Genomic DNA, 23,951 nt, shown 5'->3' with positions numbered 1-23,951 from the left:
CGAAATTCGGTAAAACACTATTCATCGATCCCGTAAATATTCTCCACAACAACCCGCAGATTATACGTCAACTACGTATAACTTTCTTTTCTCAACCGAAACACTATTTGGGAGAGAAACCGAGAAAGAGAGAAAATACCGATTCGTTTCTGCACGAAAAGATACATGTGAATGTGCATATGTATATATGTGAATATATAATTTCTCTCTCTACCCCTCCACCCCTATTTATAGTGTTTAGATTCGGTTGCAAAAGACCAAAATGCCCTCCAAGTTCGGCCTATTTACAAGATATGCCATTGACACCTCATCCTTTTATATGTGAAATGACCAAAATACCCCTTCCACACCCTTCCACATCCTTCTCCATGCTTCTACACATGCAAGGTGGCATAGGTGTGAAATGACCATTTTGCCCTTGTGGATAGGATTGATGACATGTCATCTGGATAGGATCAATGACGTGTCATGCGGATAAGCTCGAATCTGAAAAGACCCGAATGCCCTCGGCCCGAACACAAATAATATTCGTATAATTATTCTGAACAATTATATATATATATTTTTCTTTCGGTTATTTGTTTCGGTATCGATGACGTGTCATCTGGATAGGATCGATGACATGTCATGCGGATAAGGACGAATCTGAAAAGACTCGAATGCCCTCGGCCCGAACACAAATAATATTCGTATAATTATTCTGAATAATTATATATATTTTTCTTGCGGTTGTTGTTTCGATAATTTATACAATGTGTCCTGCACATTTATAAATTAACCGGTTAACTTTTATACAACGTGTCACACACGTTTATAAATTAACCAATGTTTTTGCTTGTTATTTTTACATAACATTTATAATTTAATTATAACACGTATAATTAATTATAACCATCTTATCATTGATCATAACCAATTTATAATCAATCAAAATAAGATTCTCCGATTAACTCCTATATGGTGTGACCCAATAGGATCTGTGTTATGTTGGTAAACAGAGTTAAAACCATTTTAACTTCTATAATCATGAGCGGCATCTGGCAACACATCATGACCATCCAATTACACAGATGATGCTGTACTGTACAATATCACGATCCAGTAAACAATTTACTTGTGTCTGTTCCTCTGTCTCATAGCTATCAGATTAGTTTCAAGGTAGGTGTGTGTCATCCTTGTAAACTTAATCTTTTCTTGATCTTGAGCATATTATCAAATATGATTACTCTTGTAATCATACCGCGCGCTGATAATCTTACTCTATCAAGGGGCCCAGTGATGCTATAGCTCGTATAGAGATACGAGGGACAAGTAGTACTTTTGGTAGACTATCACTTCCTCAGCTAAGCTATATATATCGAAAAGCTACCGTTATGACTGCTATTTACAGACAGCGTTAGATAACAATCACACATATATATTTCTTAGTGGGAACGATAAATACCTCATACTTTAGAACTTTGACACTGAATGAAAAACATAAATGACACGAACACAATTCTATTTAATGTTTTCATTCGGGGTCTGTCAAATACCATGTTCCTAGAACATGTATCTATGTGATTAAAATGACATCTCGTGTCAAATGGTTTGTAAAACTTAACCATCTTTTAATCCACATACTAACCTTATAGCGGTAATTAGTGTTCCTGCTAATTACCTTGGTTAGTGACCTTTTAAGATTAAGAGTATATATCATCTATATTATGGAGTTTCACAATTTCAGTCATGAACTCGAAATGATCCATAAATTCAATAATACTCAAGGCAACAAAATGATATTAATCATCCAATTCATGAACAAAGCTTTATGATAAATTATCGTATTATTGACTTCTAGATTATTACAAACTAACATAGTGTTATTGCAGAATTCCACGGTTTACGGTATTTCTGGCAGAAGAAATAAACCGCTCTCCGGTTAGTCCTGGTGGATAACCGATAGAGGTATCACACGTGTGATACTCCGAGTCGATTCCTTCCCTGGTGAGGCTCTACTCGCTCGGTCTGCATTCCAACTATGATTTGGAAACAAGGTATAAATATGCTATATTAATCTATTTAATTGGTAAGTAGATTAAAGTTTTAGAAATCAATCATGGAGTAGATCTATAAAAGGATTAAATTGGGTTTTGATGCCAAAGGAATACTGAAGGTGGACCGCCTTGGAAAGTTTCCTGACATACCCCGTTTAATCCTGAGCTTAAGTTGGCCGTAGAAATTTTTGTTCTACGGTCATTCCGTAGCTTAAGCCTAGACGGGTTTTGGTTATAGCACCGTGAAACTGTTACATTTCGAAATTCTAAAACATGATTAAAATTTCTAAATCGATCTTTTGGCTTAAATAAAAATTTGAATTAACTTAACGATCGTTCATAAATTTTCTGACCAACTAAAACGAAACTAAAATTTCGTAATATAAATAATGTATGAAATTATGTATAATAAAATTTAGAGATTTAGAAATAAAATAAAATATAGCACTAGGAATAAAATCATAATTATTCGGTAAATTAGAAACTTAGAAAATCCGTTACAATTCTTTTGAATTTTTAGGAAAGAAGAAATTGATTTAATTAGATTCATGTGAATAAATAAGTAATTGAATTCCAAATAAGAGTATAATTATATGAAATTATTCGTACAAATAAATTATGTAAATTATAAAACTCGTTCATTTAGAATTTTTAAAGAACTAATTGAATATATATAATTATATAAAAGGAGATCGAATTATTCGAATATGAAATTTAGAATTTAACACCTGAAATATTATAACGAATATATGATAAATTTTACGAGACTTGATTCTAATTTTTGTAACATAGAACGTCTTAAAATAACCGATTGAGACCATATATTAAAAATCAGAATTTTAGAACCTTTGATCTTGACCAACACAAATCCTGATATAATACCATTCATTGGATTGAATAAATTAGAGCTTCCCTTGTAAATTAATAAACTCTGCAATTATCTTGGTCGTCCGATCTAATCTAGCACGAATCTTGAAGCAGCCCTTTAATACAACCCGCTCTCCCTTCTCTCTTTCTCTCCTCTCCTTCTCTACCCGTGACAGACCCTCACCCGTGCCCCTTTCCTCTCTGTTACGCCAAACCAGAGGGGCTCCGCCCCCTCTTCCCTCCTCCGTCGCCGGCGAGCCGCCCCCGCCCCACTCCTCACCCTCTCCTCTCTCTCCTTCCCGGTTCGGAAAACCCCAACCCCGCCCATCTCTCTCTCTTCTTCTGCCCCCCTGCCCCTCCGCACCACCCCCTCCTCCTCACTCGTTGATCCCCGCCACCACCACGAAGACCTTCATTTCTTCTCTCCCCAACCCGTGGACCCCTCTCCCGACTGACCTCTCTCTCTCGTTGTCTCGGTTGCCGTTGATTTGAGAGTTCGAAAACCCTAGAAATTAGGGTTGAGGTGTGCTCCATCCTGGTGCTGGCTTGGTGCTGTCTCGGTGCTTGATTGGTGCTGTTCTGGTGCTTGGTTGGTGCTGAGCCGTGCTAAGTGCTGGTTGTTGTTGCTCCGGTGTCGATTCCCCTTTCCCCTTTGCTCTCTCCATACCGAGTTAGCTCTAATCGGATAAATTATCGAGCCTCTTGTTCAATTGATTGTGTTTTGTTGAGGGAATTGTAGTTAATTACACCTTTTTGCTCGGGTTGTTGATTTTCCCGGCAATTGGTGCTGACTTGAGGTTTGAGCCGTGTTGTTGATTTCTGGTGTGCCTGTTCTGATCTAACCTGTGGCTTGTTTCTGTTTTGCTGGTTCTGTTGTTGCTGGCCTGGTCTGTTCTTTTTTGCTGGTTTGTGTTGAGAATGTGGTACTTGTGGTGCTTGTTGTTGTGTATGTGCTGCTGGTACCAGTCGGTACTGGCCCAGTGATACCACTGGTATTGTGCTGAATTTTTGTGTGTATACCAGTCCTTGAACTGGCAGGGGACCATATTGCAAATTAATTATATTTAGGGGTTTGAATTGTAAAATATAAGGCCTTATGTAGAGTAGTATAAATTAAGAGCCTAGATGTGAAAATGTGAGGTTTTGAATTAATGGCCGGCCTATGCATTAGAAATGTTATAAATGGACTTGGAGTAAATTGTGAATTGTTAATTAGAGGCTTAAACCTTTGCTAAATTATGGGCCTTTAATTAAATTGAATTGGAATAAAATAATTGATACGTCAAATGGGACAAAGTGTAAATTGGTGAAATTTATATACCTGGTCGGCCATATGTGAATTGAAATAATTGTAAAGAGGTCTTAAATTGAAATGTTGGTAGATAGGCTTTGAAATAACTTGTTATGACCATATGTATGAAATTATGTGAGATTGTATAAATGTTAAGTAATAAAGAAGAATAAAAAGGATTGACACCAAAAATATATGAATTTCGCTGAGGAAAGTATAAAGAAAATAATATCACTCAAGGAAGCAGATAAATCGTCGAACAATGATTTAAATTAAGTATACATGTAATATAGGCGTAGACTTGGTCGAACAAGACCTTGCGGGACACTTCGAGACGTCTGATTCTTAATTAAGCGGTACGCTCGTCATAATAAGGTGCGGGATTCTTGGACTTATTTGATACTTTATTTTCAGAAATTAAACTGTGTATTCGTTTGTCATGTTGAATATCATTGATTGCATCATTGAATTGTATAAAGCATTTGCATAGCCCAATCAAATTAAACTCGAATTGATGTGACTTGAGTGATTTGCATGCTGGTATGGTTGTAGGTTGTGTCGATCTATTATGATCTGATTTGATTGAAAGTCACCACGATTTAATTTGATATGTATGTGAATGGATTTACGAAGTTAAGCACTTGGATCCAATGAATTTGCAAAGTCGGGTTGTATGCTGACTTTGATTCCCAGGATCCTAAATGGCCTTAGGTGAACAGCCCTCGATATTCCCAGTACCGGTTGGGACAAGGGAGGGTGATTATGTTATGAGATGTGATTGGAAATTGTGGGTGACATGTGTAACGTCTGTTGCTCGGTGGCATTCTCCTACGTGTTAATGCATTTGGAAGGTCAATTGGATATTACGACTATTGGAATGATTCCAAGGAGGATTTTCTTTATATGATTTGAACCAGACCTTAATAAACTGTTAAGCCAAGCAATTGCAGATGGGTGTCAGATAAAGGGTCCAGCTCGGTTGGCCATCTGTAGGTGTCAATAACCCTACAGATGTGGGTTTGATAAAGGGTCCAGCTCGGAAGAACATCTGTAGTTGCTACCAGTCATAAGGAATCGAGTTAAGCCAAAAAGATATGTTGTGTTTGAAATTCATCTTGGAAATTTCGTTGAATTGTGTTTCAAGTTGATAAATTGTTGTCTAGCATTGGCATTCTGTTTATTATGAATATATCTGTTTGAACTGTTATGGTTTGGGTTTCATTGTTGAATATAGAGTTTGATTGCAAGTCCAATAATCTAAACTGTGGCGAATTTCGCACTGAGGATTTATTCTCACCCCCACCCTTTGGGTTATTTTCAGGTTTATTACACGGATGCAGCGAATGAGGATATTGGTAATGCATATAAAAAGATCCACTGCCTTGCGTGTGTTTATATGTGACACTTAATAGATACACGCGGCAGGCTGTCAGACCCGGGATTTGGGGTGTGACAGAAACCCCAACAGTATTGGATTCTAAAGAGTTTCAAATTAACTTATTAATTGTAGCGCATACTATGCTAACTATAGCTAGATCAATTTGTCTCCTTATTTCTGACAGAGGGACGCAACGTCTCAAATTTTGAAGTATTTTTTTAACTTGATTGAGTTGTGCATATTGTAATTGCTTCACAATAAAAAAAAAATTCTCAAGAGTAGTTATTTTGTAATTTTTTTTAATTATCTTTGACCATATTATAAACTTTATAGATCTTCGGATTTATTTATGTATGTGTCTTCACACAATTATAATTAATCAAACATAGATATATTTTACAATTTTGATATCCACTACTATTTCTACAATATAACTGCTTTTTAAAATCAATTATTTTATCCTGAAAAAATTGAATGTCAAACAACTCAAGGGATGCCTATTAATTAATAATTACCCAAACAATCACAAATTCTTCTCCTACAAAAAAATTAGTTAGTACGCGTGATGCCCATGGGCCGATAATTTTTCTGCGTCTTAGAGCATCTACATCCCTGAAATTCTTGGAGTTTCTAATCTGATGTGGCAGTTGCTAAACCAGTTTCAGGGATGCAGATGAGTTTCTTATTTAGCAACTTTGCTCCAAAGTTTCTTAATAAGAAACCGTTTATAAATTCTGACGTGGCCAAATAATTGGTTGAAATTCTTTTCTCTTGTAATTTATTTGCTGATGTGGCAATTAAGAAATTATAATCTTAGTTTCAGGGATGTGGGAGTTTAGAAACTTTCAGAGACAAAATTTCTAAAAATTAGTTAACAGTTATTTAGAAACTCCAAGAGTTTCACGGATGTAGATGCTCTTACATAATTTATTATTTTTGTTCTTTTCGGCAGAGAAGGCCCATTGGGCCGATGTCAAATACAAAATCGGGGTTCAAACTGCTGAAAGTTCTTTAATATAGTTAAACCCATGTTGTGATTTCTATCGGATATGTTAGTTTCTCGAGGTATTTTGTGTACTTTGAAGTAATTAATTTGATGTGCACTGATCATGAGTAATATCGGTTAGCCAACGTGATAGATTTTGCTAACTTATTTACGCAAGTTCTTTAATATTGTTTCAAGGAGGTAACTTTTTTTTTTTGAGCAAAATCAGGCAGAGTCTGCCAGATGTATTGGATTGAAAAAGAAAGAGATATGGTACATCATGCATGTTCTTCTAGCTAGCAACAACCTAGTGTATCATAAAAAGAACACAACATTCATTCCATCTAGCTAGGTCTCCATATCTCGCATGCCCCTGTTATTTACTAGACAGCATACAACAAACACTTAACCGTACTTCCCTTTTCCCATTCTAAGGAGAAATTATTAGCCACAATTAATGTGAAGTTGTCATATGAAACCGAGTTAACTTTAGAAGAAACTTTAATAAGATTTTGTTCAAATATTATGATTACGTGCGTTCATTGCCCGTAGGAATTGTAAAAAGAAAAGAAAAAGGAAACAGAATTAAGACAATAGAAAAATTCAACGAAGAATATTATGTTGCTTAAAATAACAAATGTATTGTTGTCAAGAATGTACAAACTCATGAATTTATATAATCAGCATTAATTAATGGAAGGAGCTTAATTAGGTGTATCGGTGTTTTCTTTTTCCTTCTTTTAATTTGGTTCATTGTCCGGTTGGATCTCATAAAAACAATTCGCTGTCTCTTTGAGCAAGCCAAGTCACCACTTTTTATATTTATTCTTTTTTTTAATCAGCTACTTGGTTGTTGTTTTTTCAAAAATCCTTTTTCAATTCAGTTATGTCACTGTTTAACATTTATGTTCAATCATACGAAATTACTATTCGTGTTCATGTTAAATTTGGTGGCCACGTAAAACCCGCAATGTCCAATTGTTCTATGTTCCATGTATTTATTTATTCAACATTGAATACATTTAAATTTACTTAATTTCTGTTTCCTGACTCAAGTCACTGCCCTCCATGATATCATATGATACTTTTTTCTGATTAAATTACCACCATACCATAAGAACCTCTTTGATAATTTATCAATTTGTAATTTATTCTAGCAAACATATTAAACACTGCCAATCAGTATGAAGGAATGGAGGAAATTACATCATTTAGTAAAGTTACTCTGCCTCCTAAGAATGTGATTCAGAAAAAAAAAAAAAAAAAATAGAGAAGAGGAAAAAAGAGAAGGTGAACTTTATATACAAATTATTCAAATTTTGAAAACTCCACTTATCCTGCCCTCTCCCTTCCCCTCTCTTCTCCGATATAATTGGAAGGCAGATATTCTTACACCTCTAATATATTTGCTAACTGGAACTAATTGAATCAGATATATTTAGGAGTATCATTTCTCATTTAGCAAGATTATTTTTTAACTCTTAAAATCTGCAAACCCCATTTATTTGAAAGCCTCAATCATGAAAGGTTTTGTCCTTATAAAGATTAGGTATCATCAGTAAAATGTAAATTGAATATTTGTCTAGTAGATGAAAAATTACTCAATCCTTGAACAATTACTTGAGTTTTTTTTAAGAATTTTATTTAAAATTTCAGCTACTAGGTCAAAAAGAAATAGGGATAATGAATCTCTATAAGGCCCCTTACAAGAAAAATAATTATCTTAAGGCCCCTTACAAGAAAAATAATTATCTAAAATGCCATTAAAATTGACACAAATTCTAAAAGATTCTGCATCCCTAAAAGAAATTTATCTCCTAAAACCCCTTGCTTTTAAAACTTATAATAAAAATAAACAATTCACTCTATCAAAAGTCTTTTCAAATTATAATCTGAAAAAGACTCCCCTGAGTCTTAGTCAATCTAACTTGAAGCAAAAGACTCCCCTGAGTTTTTTTGGTGATGTCGAACCGAACGTTGAATTATTTGATTAACCGAATTTTGATCGAATTAAACTCAAATAATGCGCGAACTTTACTAAATTCTTTTGAATTTTTTAAATTATTTGCGAATTTTTCTTAGAACATTTTTTTTTCTTTTTCCTTTTTTTTCCTCTCTTGCAGGCTGAGATCTCTGGTCCGGATAATTCTGAATCATTCCCGAATTATACCCGAATTATTCATGAATCAGAAATTTTACCTCGCCGAACCGAACCCGGATAATTCATTTGTCACTTTGCTATCTATGAGAAAATTCATGAATGAGCTAATCTATTTTATAAGACTTTAGTTATTAATTTAAAACTGCAATTTAATAGACTTATTGCCTATAATTGAAAATAGTAGTTGCATAATAAAATTTGCTATTATTAATTGTTTAAAATATTAATACCAACTATATATACAATATATAACAGACACCTTGTGGTAAGTTTAATTTTTCTTGTTATTGAAAAGGAGTACCTACATGTGCAAGTTTGGTATAATTTTTATATACAAAGTAATGGTGTCATTTGCAAGAGCTCTGGTGTAGCACACACATATTTGTTAATGACTTGTAATTAATGGTACATTTAAATTTTTGGCAGTGTTATCAAGCCCATAGGCTCCATCTTTTATTATGTCAAATTGAATTAGTATAAGCAACATTTATCTGTCCCAAGTTGGTCAGATTCTAAATGCAGCAGGTTTTATGTATTTACCATTAAAAAATTTAATAACTCATCTATTTATTCAATTCTTGATTGTATGACTTATACTTTGGAAATATGTTTAAATATAATTTTTATATTTTATTTATAAAAGTAAATCAAAGAAAGGGTATTTTGGTCATTTCAGGACTTGGCTGATGATTAAATATGTTCAATTATGATTTAGAAATGTAGAGAATGTAATTTGGGTTAATTTATAACTGGTTTGAGATGATTTGTACTTGAAACGAAGAAGTTATGACCAAAAAAGACTTGAAATTGCTTTTCTGTAAAGTTTTTATGCTTTTAGGAACCTATTTGTAATTTTTTAGGGGCCTAGGACTTAATTTGCGTTTTTAACAGGCTCTAGAGTGTAAAATGGGCTGCGAAGGGCTTGTTTGGAGAAATTTTAAGTCGCCAGGAACCTATTTGTAAACCTTTAAGGGCTATGCTGCACATATTGCATTGTCAAAAGGGTTTTTCTGCAAAAGAGGTTTCATTTAATTATTTCTGGGCTTTGAGATTGGTGTTTGGGCTTTATGATTGGGATTTTGGGCTTTAAGTTGTGTACTATGCATTAGATTAGGTCACTGGGCTTTCAGATTTGGGTTTTGGGCCTTAAGATGAGTGCTGGGCCTTCAATATGTGCACCGGGCCTTTGATTTACAACTCTTAAGAAAACACAGTAATATTATGCATTTCCATGCAGGGCTCGTGACAAAACTTACTTACGATCAAAAGTACGGGATGATAGAAGCCATAGCACATCGAATCCACCGTGACTATGATGCAATTGTAAAAGATTTTGTCAAGCTTGGTTTCATTCCAGATGGGGTTAACCTCGATCCTATTTTACCTGTGTTAGCCAAGGTCTTTGATCAGGCTTTAGAAGGAGGTGGCGCCAAAAATATTAATTTCCAAGAATTAGCGTCTGATCTTGCACAGATATCCTTTGATTATCCTTTTAGAATCCCTCCGTATTTTGCCCTGATTATTCGAGCTATTGGCGTTTTAGAAGGTATTGCATTGGTCGGCAATTCTGATTTTGCTATTGTTGATGAATAAGCTTATCCTTACATTGCACAGGTAAACATATAGGTAGGCCAGCCCACGTTATTCCCAAAATGTGAGAGAAGACATTGCATCAATTCTATACTAATGGACCAGACTGAACCAGCTAGCCAATACTGGACTCATCTGGTACATTACTAGGCCATATTGGAGACAAAAATATTTTCTTACTTTTTCTTGATTGGCAATTAACTTTAAGCCTCAGTCCGACTCTATGCATAAGAACCTTTATTAAAGTAAAAAAAAAAAGAGTCAAAATAAATAAATTAAAGTTGGATATACTAGTGCCATTGAAACACTTTTCCTTGATGCCTTTTGATATGATTCAACTGAAACACTTTTCGCTGGTGCTTTTTTCTCTTATGCTATAATTCTAGCATCGTTGGGACAGGTGTACAAAGGCCGCTTGAAAGAAACAGGAGAATTAGTAGCTGTGAAAGCCGCAAAACGGACACAGTCTGAATTTGAACTCAAGTCTTTGCAAATACAAAGAATACACATTTAACGTCTTATGGGGCAGACTAAATTATATATAATTTTTATTAAAGTTCAATTAAATTTTAAAATACATAATTAAAAAAATTAAAATTATAGATGGCTCAGTGCTGAAGGTCTGCCTTGATTAAACTCCAAATTTTTTTGGGAGGAAGAGTAAATATTAACAGCAACTCGGATTGAAAAAGAAATAACGGTGTTTGTATTAAATATTAACAGCAACGGTATTTGAGTAAATATTAAACTCAAATGGGCTTCGGCCTATAAAATTTAAATTGGGCTTTCATATAGCCTAGTATACTGGTTGACAATGCTTGGTTTGTTGCAACTTGAATGATCTTCTTTTATATTTCAAGCAACAATTCAAGTTCCATTTTTTCCTTCTGCCATTTTCTTAGAAAGGAAACTCCAAATCTTTTATTACTCCTCGTGATGCTATGGTACTATCATATTGCATATTGATCCACACTATGAATTCATTTTTTTAACTTTTTTTTTATATGCGGACTATTGATCTTTTATTACTCGTGATCCGTACTTCACTTTTTTTTTATAATGCCATTTTTATAACTTTTCTTTTATCGAGCACCTTGCATGCATACATCCATTCCCGATCAAATAAAGAAATATGGAAATCAAACAAGAAGCAAACACAAACAAGCAATCAAGCAATCAAGCACAAGATTTTACGTGGAAACCCTTTCGGGAAAAAACCACGGGAGTACACGGCACAAATTCACTAGATCAATGGAGTGTTTACAAATACAAGGAGATAATCAAGCCATTAATACTCACTCTAACACTCTCTAACAAAATGACTTAATGGCTTACTGGGCTGAAGCCCATTTGAGTTTTGGCTTCAACATCAACCCATACAACCTGTTAAACACAGTATCAACCATTTGAAAATAAGTATATCTCCACTTTACTTTGAATAGTAGGATGAAATACACCACCACAAATCCTACCACAAATCCAAACTCGATGAACAAATACAACCACTTATCCCTATCCCCAGTATTTTTTGAATTGGAATCGTTGTTACCATTATTATGAGGAAATCTCCCACTACTTCCGCAACTCGTCTCTAGTGGGGGTCCACATAGGTATGGATTACCACTGTAGATTGATGGGTCATCAAGCGCCTGCAATTGATACCCTGTGGGAATGCTCCCAGATAGATTATTGTAAGAAAAATTGAGTTTTCCTAAAGAGTATAAAGCAGATAGGCTTTGTGGGATAGTCCCAGACAGGTTATTCATGTGAAAGTCAAGTGACTCTAGAGTTGTCATGTTTCCGATTTCAAGCGGAATGTTTCCTATTAAGTGATTGTTTGACAAGTTTAGATTCAATAAACCAGCAAGAACAACTATCTCACGAGGTATCTCACCAATTAGATTATTGTTTGACAAATCCATACTCTTCCATAAAAGAAGACCACTAGCATCATACTGAAGTTTCAACCCTTTGGTCATTGCAATTAAACTTTCGTCACTATAATATCCATGTAACGTCCACAAGGATAATTGATTACTCATCGAAGTAAAATTATTCAAACCTCTAGGTAGCTGTCCCGAAAGGTAGTTATTTGCAAGATCTAAGACTTGTAAATTATTGAGTTGTGTCAACTTGGATGGGATATTACCTGAAAATAAGTTTGAACGCAATATTAGGAATGCCATATAGGGAAAGCTTTCTCCTACCCAATCTGGTATAATACCGTGAAAATTATTTTCTCCAAGATCAAGCAATTGTAATCCTTTGCAGAATTGCAAATCAAATGGAAACTCTCCAGTTAGACTGTTGTTTTCAAGTTGAACCACTTCTAGTTCAACTGAACAACTCAAAGAGCTGGGCACAACTCCAGAGAACCTATTATTTGTCAGTTTTACTAGTCCACTGATGTTTGACCAGCAAGGAGGAAGATGCCCTGATAAACTATTACTCGAAAGATCAAGAAAACCCAAACTAGTTAATCCACAAGGAAACAATTCTACAACTTCAGCAATGTGATTGTTCGAAACAATCAATTTATTCTTATATGGTGACTTAAAGTGTTTACGCAATTGTCCTGACAAGGAGTTATTGGAAAGATCCAAATACACCAAACTTGTAGGAAGAAATGGTATTTTACCCACAAGCCGATTATTACTCAAATCCAACAACTCTAGTTTGGTCATGTGCAACAAGCTGGCTGGTAACTTTCCTCTAAGTATGTTAGTAGACAACCAAAGGTATCTAAGTGAAGATAAGCTCCAAACCCAATCGGGTATACAGTCATCAATTCCAGTGTCTCTCAGATCTAGATACTCAATCAGTACTTGTCTCTGGATCCAAGAGGGAAATTTTGGCCCAAGTTTATTTGACCGCAACCAGATTGTATTCAATTGAAAAGAGGGGGTCCATTCACTACCAAACAAAATAGTCATGTTGTTAGATCTAAGGTTTAAATCCTTGAGTTTTGACAAACCAGTTAGGTGAGTTTCTGATAGTAATCCTGTGAGGGAGTTAAAACTAAGATCAAGCTTAACAAGATTTGTTAAATTTCCAATTTCAGTTGGTATTGTTCCATTTAGGTTATTAACGCTAAGATCAAGCTCAACAAGATTTGTTAAATTTCCAATATCAGTTGGTATTGTTCCATTTAGGTTATTATCGCTAAGATCAAGCTGAACAAGATTTGTTAAATTTCCAATATTAGTTGGTATTGTACCATTTAGGTAATTATATCCAAGATCAAGCTGAACAAGATTTGTCAGATTTCCGAGTGTAGCGGGATATGGCCCCACCATGTGACAGCTTTTGAGAATTAGAACATTTAAACTGTGTAAACTGCCCATCCAATTGGGTATGGTGGTATTGATGTTTTGAGCAGAAAGATGAAGCACTCTGAGAGAGGTGAAGTTCACTAAAGTGAGTGTATTGGGAATTTGGATTAGATTGTTATCGGACAAAACTAACACTTCAAGTGATGATAGTTTGTTCAAACTTTGCACCCAGTTATTTGAATCTTTGAAATCAACTCCTGACATGTCTATATACTTTAGAGACCTCATATTAGATAACCACCATGTATCGGCACTAAACATAAAACCAGAAAAATAATAGTCTTGCCTAAGATCAAAGTACAACAACTTAGAAAGGTTCCCAAGCTGAGGATGTATCATTCCTGACAAACCTGTGTTAGACAAATTGAGATACTTTAAGTTTCTAAATGCGCTAATAAATTCTGGAAATTTATTCCCACTAAAATTATTGAAGCTGAGATCTAAGTGCTTCAGATCACTAAGAAATAACAAAGATGGGCTGATCTTCCCGGTCAAGCCAGGGTGGTAATTCAAATAATACTCGATGGTACCTTCATAATAAATCGGTTCAACGTTGGTATTTCGAAGGTTAAGCTTGACAACACGACTTGTTCGATTGTTGCATCGAATCCCTGCCCAGTTGCAACATTTTTCACCTCTCCATGAAGCCAGACGACTACTATTATCATTGACACCAGCTTTGAATTCAAGCAGGGCATCCCTCTCCTGCTCAATACAGCAATTTGCCAAGAAGGCTTGAATGAGTAAGAGGAGGAGGATGAAATTGGGTGAGAAATAGCACATCTTGAATTAATGTGAGAAGCTCTCAATGGTTCACCAAAATATTCCCGTTGCAACTACTTATACAAGTAGATATTGTTGGTGTGATAAGATAGCTACTTGCAAAATATCTAGTGCAATTTTCTACAAGATTTATTTCGACCATACAAATAGTAAGAAGAATTGTATGGTACTAGTCTTTTACTCAAAAAATAAAATAAAATAAAAACCTACGGTACTAAACATGTCTATATATGTTACTTTATGAGAAATTGTACTTGTATTTCAAATGATATACGGGCATAATTAATTTGCAAATTTATAGTTTTGATGTGTTGATTATGCCTTACATTAATGAATCAAATAAGAAAGCAGTGTTTTCACGATAATTTAATAAATTCAGCTATACATACAAATAAATTGTTCTCAAATTTATCAATTCCATGTAGAATCTAATTAGAATAGCCATAACTCCCACGGCAATTTATTGAATTTCGCAGATCAAATTTCTTCTACAAATTTGTAATAATGTTGTTGATAAGAGACGACTGTCATTTTAATCAAAGACTTGAATTGCTGAATTTTCCACAGTGAAACCTTCTGTTAATTATTGGAGAAAAAAGCAGGTGAAACGGAGAAACAAGCAGCACAGCGCGCACGGGCGAGAGAGGCAGTCCAAAGAGAGGGAGAGAGAGAATGGAGAGGGTAGGGTTTCAAATTCAACCTGCTTCAGGACGCGTGTTATTTGAGATCCAACAGTTGAAACAAATTCGGTCAATTTAAATTGGTTTCTATTTATTAAATGATCTATTATGGTTATAAAAACTCGAATTGAAAGATTTATAAAATTTTACAATTAAAATTCGCATGAATATTTCAAATGTTTATCGTTCTAATTTAAAACTCGATTTATTTTGTTATTAATATATATCAAATTAAAGTGATCATTATCCAATAAATCAACGAGACTTGTATAATTAAATATTTAAATTACGAATCTTTCGAATAGTCAGCGTTAAATTTATAGTTTCTAATTTTAGTTATAATTTCGTTAATTACATTTTTATCATAAACGCATTGTAATGTATTATCATCCATATCATGAATTTAGTATTCGTTTTGAAACGGACATCTCATTGAAAGTTTCAGAATTTTAAATCGTATTAGATAATTTAGTTAATACTTTGATCACCATTTATTTAACGAAATTTTTTTTATTAGGCGAAATTACAATTAATTATTCGTTAATTCTTGATTTAAATTTATGGATTATAACACAAACCAAATCTAAAAAGACCATTAATCTATACTTAGCTTTGCGATTAAATCTCTTAATATACCATCCCTGTGGACCGATATCCCAATCTATATTATACAATTGATTCATGTGCTTGCGAATTAATAGTAAAGTAGACAATTAGAATTATAAATATTATTAGCTCTGATTTTGATTCATGATACGCTGGCTGCAGAACTTTCGGTATTTCGTTCCATCGTTTGGTAGCTTTGGCTCTCACACAAATTGGTGATAACCTTCGCTACTTCTTCAACACTTAAGTTGAGAAACAATCCTTTGGCGGCTAGATCTAATGATCCAACACTTAATTTGTGTGACTCCATCCACTTTGATCATGCTGCAAGCGTCTTTGAATCTGTTGAGGTGGATCTGAGGATTCTCGTCGGGTTGACCTTCAAATATATTTCTAATCACAAATCGGATGTAAGAATTCTTGATGTCGAAATTAGCTGCATCTATCTATCACAAAAAGATTTGTCGTAAACAACCTTGTATTTATATTTAGTAATTGTATTCATCTTGTATAATTTTTTTTTAAATAAGGAATTCACGAGTACTTAAATATATGGAAATAATTTCTTTTAAAAGACCAAAATTAATACACTATCAAAAATCTGTTATATTGTTGAAAGTAATCATACACATTTACTCGTCAAAAAAAAATTTAAATAATGTTGTCAGGGATAAAATTTTAAGTTTTTTTAAAATATTTTGGTATCCAACTTGCAATAATTTATTAAATAAGCAAACAAATTATCAGACATCAACTCTCCTTGTGTTCCCGATCGATCAGGTCTCCGAGAAGACTTTGGTGAGATGCATGGCGAGTGTTCTTTTAAGAGTCGTTCAGATCAGGTAAACATTTAATTACATTTATTGCCCGTAGGAATTGTATAAAGAAAAGAAAAAGGAAACGGAATTAAGACAATATAAAAATCAACGAAGAATATTATGTTGCTTAAAATAACAAATGTATTGTTACAAAACTTTTGAATCGTTTTATAAAATATCATGGTTTATACTGTACATAACTTTTGAATCGTTTTATAAAATATCATGGTTTATGCTAAAATATGAGAAAGCTATGAAGGAGAAGTATGGAGAGGATAGAGATACATGACCCAGTTACGACGACGATCTCTAGTACACTACGGGCATTGATAATCAGAATGCCTATGGCGATAACTATGGTCTCGGTGCTCTAGGTAAAATAAATATTTTTTGAAATTTGAAATTTATTTTTAGTTTTGTCAGATAATACTAATTGTCTTACTTTTATTCAGGCAAGACGAGAGGCATGTTCTGCTCCAGTGGGTCTAGCAGTGCTCTGTCGCATTCGATATAGTCATATACTTCTATGTCGCCAGCGACGCATCTCACAGAAGAAGATATTGACATGATATCTTCTCAAGTACTTGATAAGATGGAGGCTCGGGAGGCTCAGTTGATTGATAGGATGGAGGCTCGGTTCAGAGCTCCAGTACGAAATTCGATATTTCAGTATGTTTTAATTGTGAACTCTAAACCCTAAATCATAATTATCTAAAATATCTTTTTACAACTTCATAGGGAGGTTCAGGCTTGCAGCCGGCCTCGATTCCCGCTCCTCAGGATGATGAGGATGACAAGTTGGATGTTGGCGACGATGGTACTGCTTAGTTTAGTTATTTATATGTTGTTCAGATGTTGTCTTGACATGTTATGCGACATTTAGAATATCTGTTTATGTTATACGACATTTAGATCGATATATTACTTGACATTTCGATGTTTATGTTTGATCAATATATTATCAATTTTCTGATATTTATGTTTATATCTGTTTTTTATGGATCGATGTCTTGTATTATGTGTATGTATCGATGTTTTCTATTTATGTATTGTACATATCGATGTTTATCTTTAAATTTGTTCGTAATTTTATGTTGTATGTTGGTACGTCTCGTAGCAATTATTAAATGGTGCAAATTTAAATAATAAAAAAATCTAAAAAATTGACAGTTCGCAGAAACTTTTGTCTGACGTCAGCAAAAAACTTTCAGTGACTGTCTTTTAGTTTTTGCAACCGTTATTTTGATCGCAGACACTATTTTCTGATGTCAACAGAAAAAATAGCGACCAAAACATTTTGGTTGCAGAAAAAAGTATCAGCGACCGTTTACGTTAGCAGAAGAGTATCTGCAACAGTACTTTCCGTGACCGTACTTTCAGCAACCGGAATCAGACATCAGCGACCATTTTCATGTTCTGTGACCGGAATTCTGGTCGCAGAAAGCCTGTTCTGCCATAGTGATACACATTTACTCGTCAAAAAAAAAAATTAAATAATGTTGTCAGGGATGAAATTTTAAGTTTTTTTAAAATATTTTGGAATCCAACTTGCAATAATTTATTAAATAAGCAAACAAATTATCAGACATCAACTCTCCTTCTGTTCCCGATCGATCAGGTCTCCGAGACGACTTTGGTGAGATGCATGGCGAGTGTTCTTTTAAGTGTCGTTCAGATCAGGTAAACATTCAATTACATTTATTGTCCGTAGGAATTGTATAAAGAAAAGAAAACGGAAACGGAATTAAGACAATGTAAAAATCAACGAAGAATATTATGTTGCTTAAAATAACAAATGTATTGTTACAAACTCATGAATTCATATAATCAACATGAATTAATGGAAGGGGCTTAATTAGGTGCATCGGTGTTTTATTTTTCCTTCTTTTAATTTGGTCCATTGTCCAGTTGAATCGAGCCGTTTGATCTTCATCAATATCCGTGTCTACTTGATCCACACAAAGTTTAAAGCTATGTGCGATCGAACACCCCCTCCCCCCATTTCAACTTAACAAGTGTGGTTTGGAACAAATTTCTTGCATGCATAGCACATGTAATTTTTATGGTTTTAATAAAGAATAAAATGGGTATTTTATAATGATCTTTACTAGAAAAGACAAAAAGTTTATTAATTTGTGAGTTTTTTAAATTTAGAAGGGTAAATATGATTTTGATTATGAAAAAAATATGATTTTGATTATGAAAAAATTATTTGGTTTGAGTCTAAAAAAATTATGAAAAAATTATTTGGCTAAGTACACATGACATTATGTAGGAAGACGCTATTTAAATCGTTAAACTATGTTTTGCCTGACCATGTGGGACCTTAAAAATTAGAAATTAATAAACCGCCAGGAAGGCACACACGTGGCTTGCCTGATCTGAATTGTCAAAATGGCTAAGTACGCATGACACGTACTAACTTACCGATTACCGGTACCTCTGGTTTGTTATGGCTTTAAGAATTCGAATCACGAGGCAATCTCGAACAACGAATTCAAATTGGACGGTCTTGATCCAAAACCCAAAGATTGGGTTACTTTATGGGATCCGGACCCGTCAAATATGATAGATCATTGTTTCATCAGAGGTTTCCATGGCTTTACTAGGCATTCTGATCCAGACTTTTCCATAAGCAATGGACTACACGTGCACAGTTTGACGCAAAGCGGTCCCGTTACGATTTTGCCCGTTAAGCTCACGTACCAGTTTAGCAGCAAAGAGGAGAAATATAGAGTCACAAACAAAACGAAACAACAAACAATCAAACTTTTCTATTAAACAACATTGCCCCAACATAGGGGATTCGTTACATATTTATAGTAAAACAAAATTAAAAACTATCATAGGAATTGCTAACTAATAAATGCTAATTTTTAGTAAACCAACAAATTAAGTTTTAATTCTTATCAAGACCCATGCGTGCATGGTCAAAGAAATAAAAACTTGATTGTTTCAAGACTCCTAGAAGACCATGACATTTAATTGTTTCTTAGAAGACTGCTCATGTCATTATTTCGGATTAAATTTCAAGTTGTAGATATAAATTCTTGATCGGCTTGGATCTTATGTGGCCATTGTTTACGTCCAAATCTGAATCAAACATTTCTTTGATACGCACTGCGTCAAGCTCCCCGGGTTGGTTGAAGCTTGTCCTCAAGCTTGCATCTTTTTCGTAGTACTTGTGAATATGATTAACATTGAACTTATTGGAGATATGGAAATCATTGGGTAATTTCACGCGATAGGCATTCGCTCCAAACTTCTTTTCTTTGTAGAACTCTTTAAAACAATATAGTTTTAGATCACGTACCATTAAATCTTTGCAATCCTCTTTCAGATTGGATTTTCTATGCATGTGTTTCCACTGCACTACTCTAGAAATTAATGAACTAAAGCCAACTTCAATCGTAAATGGTTTGACACTTGGTTGTAAGAATGGATCATTGTAGTTGACCGGCAAGGCTTCATTGTTGGTGGAACACAAATGTTTGGTTTGCAACAAAAAATCATATTGAACCTCTATGGACAAAGAATTTGCTAAATTACCCGTAAGCATCGGAAAATTACCAACAAAGACTTCTTCAATGTTTGAAGAGTTCTCAACAATCACTGCTTTTGTCTTGAGTTCATCTGTCAAGGTGTTGGCTTCGTCTTCATCATCGAGCTCTTGAATTTCTTCAACCGTGACAAGCCTATCAACAAGCTCATCCGGCTGTTCTAGGTGCTCTTCTACTGGAGTGGTTGCCTTTCGGTCTATGACCTGCTGGGAACATGTGCTCAGTGAGGTGTTGTGTTGATGTCGAGCGTCTTCATCACATGAGACCAATGATTTGCTGCCGTGAAAGGGGTTCATCTCTTCTTCTACTCCATTGAAATTTTCTCCTTTTGAATCATAAGGCAAATGATTGAGGATTTTGGGATAGTTATCTCTCTGTTGGAGGTGAGGAGAAGGAGAAATAATATTAGTGGAGATATTGTATCGGTGTTGAGGAGAAATGTTGTTGTAGCTCGGTGGTGAGGAGAGATGTTGGTGGTTGTTTTGATTGTTGGTGGGAGCAAGGCGTTCAACAAGATTAATGATCAGTTGCATGGTTTTGGCATGGTTTTGTTGCATACGATCGAGAATAGCGAGAAGGTTAGGATCGGCCATGGTGTTGGCGATAGGTGGGAATAGCGTGAGGTTTTGTTGATGGAGGTGGTTGTCGAATTTGCCGATTGGTGGTGATACAACTTCACGCAAGCATGAAGGTGGTTGTCGAATTTGGCGGTTGGTGGTGATACAACTTCACGCAAGCATGAAGGTGGTTGTCGAATTTGGCGGTTGATGATGATACAACTTCACGCAAGCGTAAAGGTGGTTGTCGAACCTGGCTCTGATACCACTTGACGCAAAGCGGTCCCGTTACGATTTTGCCCGTTAAGCTCACGTACCGGTTTAGCAGCAAAGAGGAGAAATATAGAGTCACAAACAAAACGAAACAACAAACAATCAAACTTTTCTATTAAACAACATTGCCCCAACATAGGGGATTCGTTACATATTTATAGTAAAACAAAATTAAAAACTATCATAGGAATTGCTAACTAATAAATGCTAATTTTTAGTAAACCAACAAATTAAGTTTTAATTCTTATCAAGACCCATGCGTGCATGGTCAAAGAAATAAAAACTTGATTGTTTCAAGACTCCTAGAAGACCATGACATTTAATTGTTTCTTAGAAGACTGCTCATGTCATTATTTCGGATTAAATTTCAAGTTGTAGATATAAATTCTTGATCGGCTTGGATCTTATGTGGCCATTGTTTACGTCCAAATCTGAATCAAACATTTCTTTGATACGCACTGCGTCACAGTTCCATGTAAGTGTAACTCGAGATTGGCAAGGCTTCGACAATATTGATTGAACTTTGAAGGAAACTTAGAAGAAAAGAAGAAGAGCCACCGTTATTGACAGCGTGTGGTTGTAGGTTAGCTCAGGCATATTATCAAACAACTTGCGTGCTCAACTAAATCAAGGGAATGGAGATGGTGTGGCTTTGTCAGCTTGAATTTGTCTTCAAAATGGTGCGTTCAAGTGGAATTAATACGGTCGCAAAATTTCTCTTGCTAATTAATTCCAAGTCCGGCCTACAGAACATACGGTCATAAGCCCAATCTGACACCGACAACCTGTTTTGAGATTCATGCCAGGTTGAAAGAATGGTCGGGATCCATTAATTGCACCTCAGGTTGAAGCACTGCATTGCTATTCGCTTCGCCTATTTAATTTACCATACTGTGGGAAAAAAAATTACATTGAAAAATATTTACATATTTAAAAAACGCTGAACTAAACAAATAAATATGAGCTAATTAAGAATATTTTTTATATTTATTACATAAATTCTTTATTATTTTCATTCTGATCAATATTAGTTATTAGAAGAAATATTACATGTATACAATATATTTATTCAGATATATTGTTAAAATCTAAATTGATTAAATTAATATATTTTAAATATACAACTTATTTTAGTAGTGTATAAAAGACTGAAATTTTTTGTTAACTTGAAACTTTGTTAGATTTTAACAAAAAATTTACATGTATAATATTTATTCAGATATCTTAATATTGTATTAAAATCTAAATTGATTTAATGAATATATTTTAAATACACAACTTATTTTAGTAGTATATAATTAAAAGACTGAAATTTCTTGTTAACTTGAAACTTTGTTAGATTTTAACAAAAAATCATTTTAATCTAATCAATTTAAAAGATGAGTTACCGTTGTACTATTTATAATGAATGAGATGAGAAAAAAACCAATTAATGAAGGAAAGGTTACTACAGGTGATGGGCTCTAATTTGGGATGCTCCTTGGGTTTGGGCCTGGACTTTCAATTGAGGCTATTGCTCTACCTTCAGTTATCATTTAACATGTCTCTGTAATTTACAAAAGACAGTTTACATTGCAACAACAATTATAAAGATATTAACCAAAAGTAAATGTAGCTTTTGAAGGTTGGAAATTAATGCATTAAGAGAATTATTTACTATTAAGAAAAAAAAATGTCCGAAGAATGAGGAAAATGTTGTCATAAGATAATTGAAAAAAAAATAGAAATCTTGAATCTTAGGCAGCCTTTTTATTTTATTATTTTTTAAAGCTAGTTTGTTTAAAGCTCAAGTATTGTTGTCTCCTGAATTTATCTAATTTAGTTGGGTTTTTAATTTTTATTGGAAGTGTTTTGCATTTTCTTTCATTCCTCTTATTTAATTTGTCAAATAAAGAATTTTGAGCCATTTCAAATAAATGCTGACTGACCATTTCAAATAAAAAAAATTAGTTAGTATAATTAAAAGAAAACAAAAGATTTGTCAATATTTTAATTTCTTAATCATTTTTGTGTTACTTATTATTTTATGAGACTTTAGATAATGTTGATAATTACTAGAAATATAAAATAAAATTAAAAAAAAAGCTATGTAGAATAGCTTTTGCTATAGCTACACTATTCGCGATAACTTTTTTTTAGCCTTCCCGCTACTATGACGTGATAATCGTTATTTACAACCTTGGGTATACGTGAAATTTTCCCTTTTAAATTTGTTATCATTCGAATTCACTTTTACTATTTGATTTTTAACATTGTTATTATTTGATTTTTAACATCTTTACTATTTGTTTTTTTTTCGTATTATACAATTTAAACTCAAACCACGGTTCTTTTGGGATCAAAATTATATCTTGAACTCACAACAAGGTAAGGACTTCACTTCAAGTGCAATCAAAATGGTCAACAAATTTATTAATTATGTCAACTCTTTAAACTGTCATCTTTTTTATTCTTATATTTTATTTCATTTTATAATTGGCTAGATTATTATATTTAAAATACTAAATAACTTATAATCTGGACTCATGGGACTAATTATAATTGAAACTAAACCAACCGTATTGTATTACAATATGCGGCAGACATTGAAAACTTGATAAAATATGCAGTTGATTTCTAGACACAGTGATGAACCAGTCCATAGTCTGCTCTAGTAAAGTCGGAAATTGAAGATAGGAGGAAAAATGGTGGTAAGTGAGGATAAACCGTTTTGGAAGCATTTCTTCAATAGCTCAAGATATGGATGATGCATATATTATCCTACATCTAATATGTATTTTGATTGAAATAATATTTTAATTGCATTTAAATTTAATTTGATTTTCTCTAATATTTTATTTTAACATACACTTACAACAGTAAATAAATGCATGTCTAGATGGAACATATATATTTGAGAGAACCTTTTGTAAATAATTTTATATTTATATTTTCATCGAAGAATTAAGAGTTGATAATAAGTATATATTTAAGCAAGCAGTCACATAAATGTGATGAATTGGTCACATAAAATGTGTTATGGTATTGTAGAGTA

General features: G+C 33.8%; 2 protein-coding genes across 2 annotated transcripts in view; one reads left to right on the top strand and one right to left on the bottom strand.

The window, feature by feature from the left end:
• The first annotated feature begins 9,999 nt into the window (after positions 1 to 9,999).
• Positions 10,000 to 23,951, top strand: part of LOC144548045 (uncharacterized) — a 43,391-nt gene continuing 29,439 nt past the window's right edge. Inside the window, exon 1 of the mRNA XM_078296731.1 lies at positions 10,000 to 10,332. The gene's annotated coding sequence lies outside the window, so the exon portion shown is untranslated. The remainder of the gene's footprint in view (positions 10,333 to 23,951) is intronic.
• On the bottom strand, positions 11,535 to 14,440 carry LOC144548044 (uncharacterized). The gene is made up of 2 exons (XM_078296729.1): positions 12,371 to 14,440; positions 11,535 to 11,971 (listed from the first exon to the last, which is right to left on the bottom strand). Exons 1-2 carry the CDS (start codon positions 14,421 to 14,423, stop codon positions 11,640 to 11,642), a joined length of 2,385 nt encoding a protein of 794 aa, XP_078152855.1. The 5' UTR covers positions 14,424 to 14,440; the 3' UTR covers positions 11,535 to 11,639.

Source organism: Carex rostrata, chromosome 32, assembly GCF_964058835.1.
Source record: "Carex rostrata chromosome 32, lpCarRost1.2, whole genome shotgun sequence".
Classification (NCBI taxonomy): Eukaryota; Viridiplantae; Streptophyta; class Magnoliopsida; order Poales; family Cyperaceae; genus Carex; species Carex rostrata.
The sequence above is the reverse complement of the archived record's forward strand: the minus strand, read 5'-3'. Positions and strand labels throughout refer to the sequence as shown.